At 36.2% G+C, this 2,160-nt stretch overlaps 1 protein-coding gene across 1 annotated transcript in view; it reads left to right on the top strand.

Annotated features, from left to right (window-relative positions):
* The window catches only part of LOC105826521 (microtubule-associated serine/threonine-protein kinase 4-like), a 167,638-nt gene that overhangs the window by 105,001 nt on the left and 60,477 nt on the right, over positions 1–2,160 (top strand). Inside the window, exon 8 of the mRNA XM_012664501.1 lies at positions 427–559. Coding sequence (XP_012519955.1) covers positions 427–559 — 133 coding nt within the window. The remainder of the gene's footprint in view (positions 1–426; positions 560–2,160) is intronic.

Raw genomic sequence — 2,160 nt, 5'->3', positions numbered from 1 at the left:
CTAACATTATTCCTTTTGTGACTGATTGTGCAGAGAAAATGAATCTCAAATCTTCTGCATGGAAATTCCCAGATTTTAAAAGTTTGCTAAGAAGGCACAATTAAAACTCAGACCTGTTCATTTTCAATGAAGTAGAGATCTTAAATGGAGCATAGTACCTTTAGAAGTACCTTCAGAGTTACATTACAAGGGAATTGGAAATAATCATTATCTTTGAGTTATAAGTGCGTAAATGTATTGGCTTAAAATATGAATAGGCTTCATATATGAAGTGAGAATTATATACTTTTTAAAGCCACTTGCCTCCTTTCTGCATAAATAGGCTACAACCTTGTAGATCCAGCAGTTTTATTGTGAATGGGATTTATGTAATAAAACCTCAGACAGTTGTGGCTCAGAGAAGTATTCATCTGTGTCTTCTGCTAGGAATTTGATCCTGAAGAATTTTACTACCTATTGGAAGCAGCAGAAGGCCATGCAAAAGAAGGACAGGGTATTAAAACTGACATTCCCAGGTACATCATTAGCCAACTGGGACTCAATAAGGATCCTTTGGAAGGTGAGTGCCTTGGTTGGGGTGACCTTTTACCTGCTTACATACTATGGCCTCATAGAAGAACTCAGTGGCAAATCTTTGTTTTTCCTCATGTTTTGGCTCTGTCTAGTGAAAGTCTATATTGGGAGACAGTTGTGATTTAAAGGAAGTAGCCACAAGTCCAGAGGAGCAAATGAGCATGACCCATTTTGTGTTTACCTAGAGCATGGGGACAGGCCTTGAAATTGTAGGCCCATCAGTCTGAGAATGCCAGAGTGTCCCAGTGGGGTTTAGATTTCAATCTTCTCTGAGTATTTTTTCTCTTGCAAAGCTCAGTTGGGCTCTTCTTGAGAGTACTTTTAATTTTAAAAATGTTCTACAGAAATTATCATTAATTAAGTTGACATTTAAATTTAATTTGGGAGTAATGCAACTGATGGTAGATTACTTTAAATGGAGTGTGGTATCGGTAGGTATCTTTTCGCTTATTTGTCTCAAGACAGTATGAAAAATAGTAATAGACAAGACAGCCAATGAAGAAAAGAAGCTTTTTAAAGCTTATAAAAGGATTTATGGTTGATCCAAATAAAGAAGATATCATTATATTAAAGACAGAGAATAGGAAGCATCCTGTTAGTGGTAAATCTAATATTGGTGAGCTACTCCCCCCAACCTGTTCCTGTCCCTTACTGTTTGGGATTGTTATTTATAACAGTTAAGTTATATACTGCCCAGAAAGACTCAGAAACTATTGTTGACTCCTTCATTCAAAATTGTCTTCTTGGTTCATTAAATTGAATTTGCAAACAGTGTTTATCTTGCTAAATTGTTTGTAATGGTGATAAACGTTGGCACAGAGATTTTTCCCTCTAAAGCTAAGGAACCTGCTGCTCTCTGCCCTGCTCTCCTGTCTTCCCTGGCTTTGTTTGCTCTTACGGCCATCATATCTTTGCTCCCAGTGAAATGATGCATGCATTACTGTGAGATAATGCCAGATAAATTTATACTGTACTGAAAGCAATACCACAACAGATTCATCACTTATCAGAGACTGGCGGCTGCTTTTCTGAAAAGTTCCCCGGGGAGAGATTTTTTTCCCCCATGGCTTTTAAATTACCATCTTTACCTTTTTGAATCATGAATCTTCAGAAATGGTTTAAATCAATGAAATAAAAAGGGCAGATGTTTAATGGTATTTAGATGAGTTTTAAAAATCACTTCAGGCATTACAAAATGATGCCTTAGCTTCCTGCTTCAAAAGCTGACTCTTGGTTCCATTCCAGTACTACCCACTGCTTACAAATAATATGTATTTCACAGATAGTAGTTATTTAGCAGAAATTCTATTTAAAACAGAACCATCTTTTAATTTACTTTTTTTTTTTAAAACGAAAATAATTGGAGTGGGGAAAGCTGTCAAAGTATATTAAAGTGACTCTTCGCACCAGTGTAGTGAAGATTGTATCAGCCCTTGAATGGTAGCGTGAGTGAGTTGTTTACAATTTTCTCACATTGCGATAAGTATCACTGTCGGCTGAACTTTGGTAGGTGAATACTCTGAGGCTCATTTATGTACCTTTATAGAGGCTTTAAAAAATTAATAATTTTAGTAATCTAAATCACTG

This window comes from Propithecus coquereli, unplaced genomic scaffold, assembly GCF_000956105.1.
Source record: "Propithecus coquereli isolate 6110/MARCELLA unplaced genomic scaffold, Pcoq_1.0 Scaffold9, whole genome shotgun sequence".
Classification (NCBI taxonomy): Eukaryota; Metazoa; Chordata; class Mammalia; order Primates; family Indriidae; genus Propithecus; species Propithecus coquereli.
The sequence above is the reverse complement of the archived record's forward strand: the minus strand, read 5'-3'. Positions and strand labels throughout refer to the sequence as shown.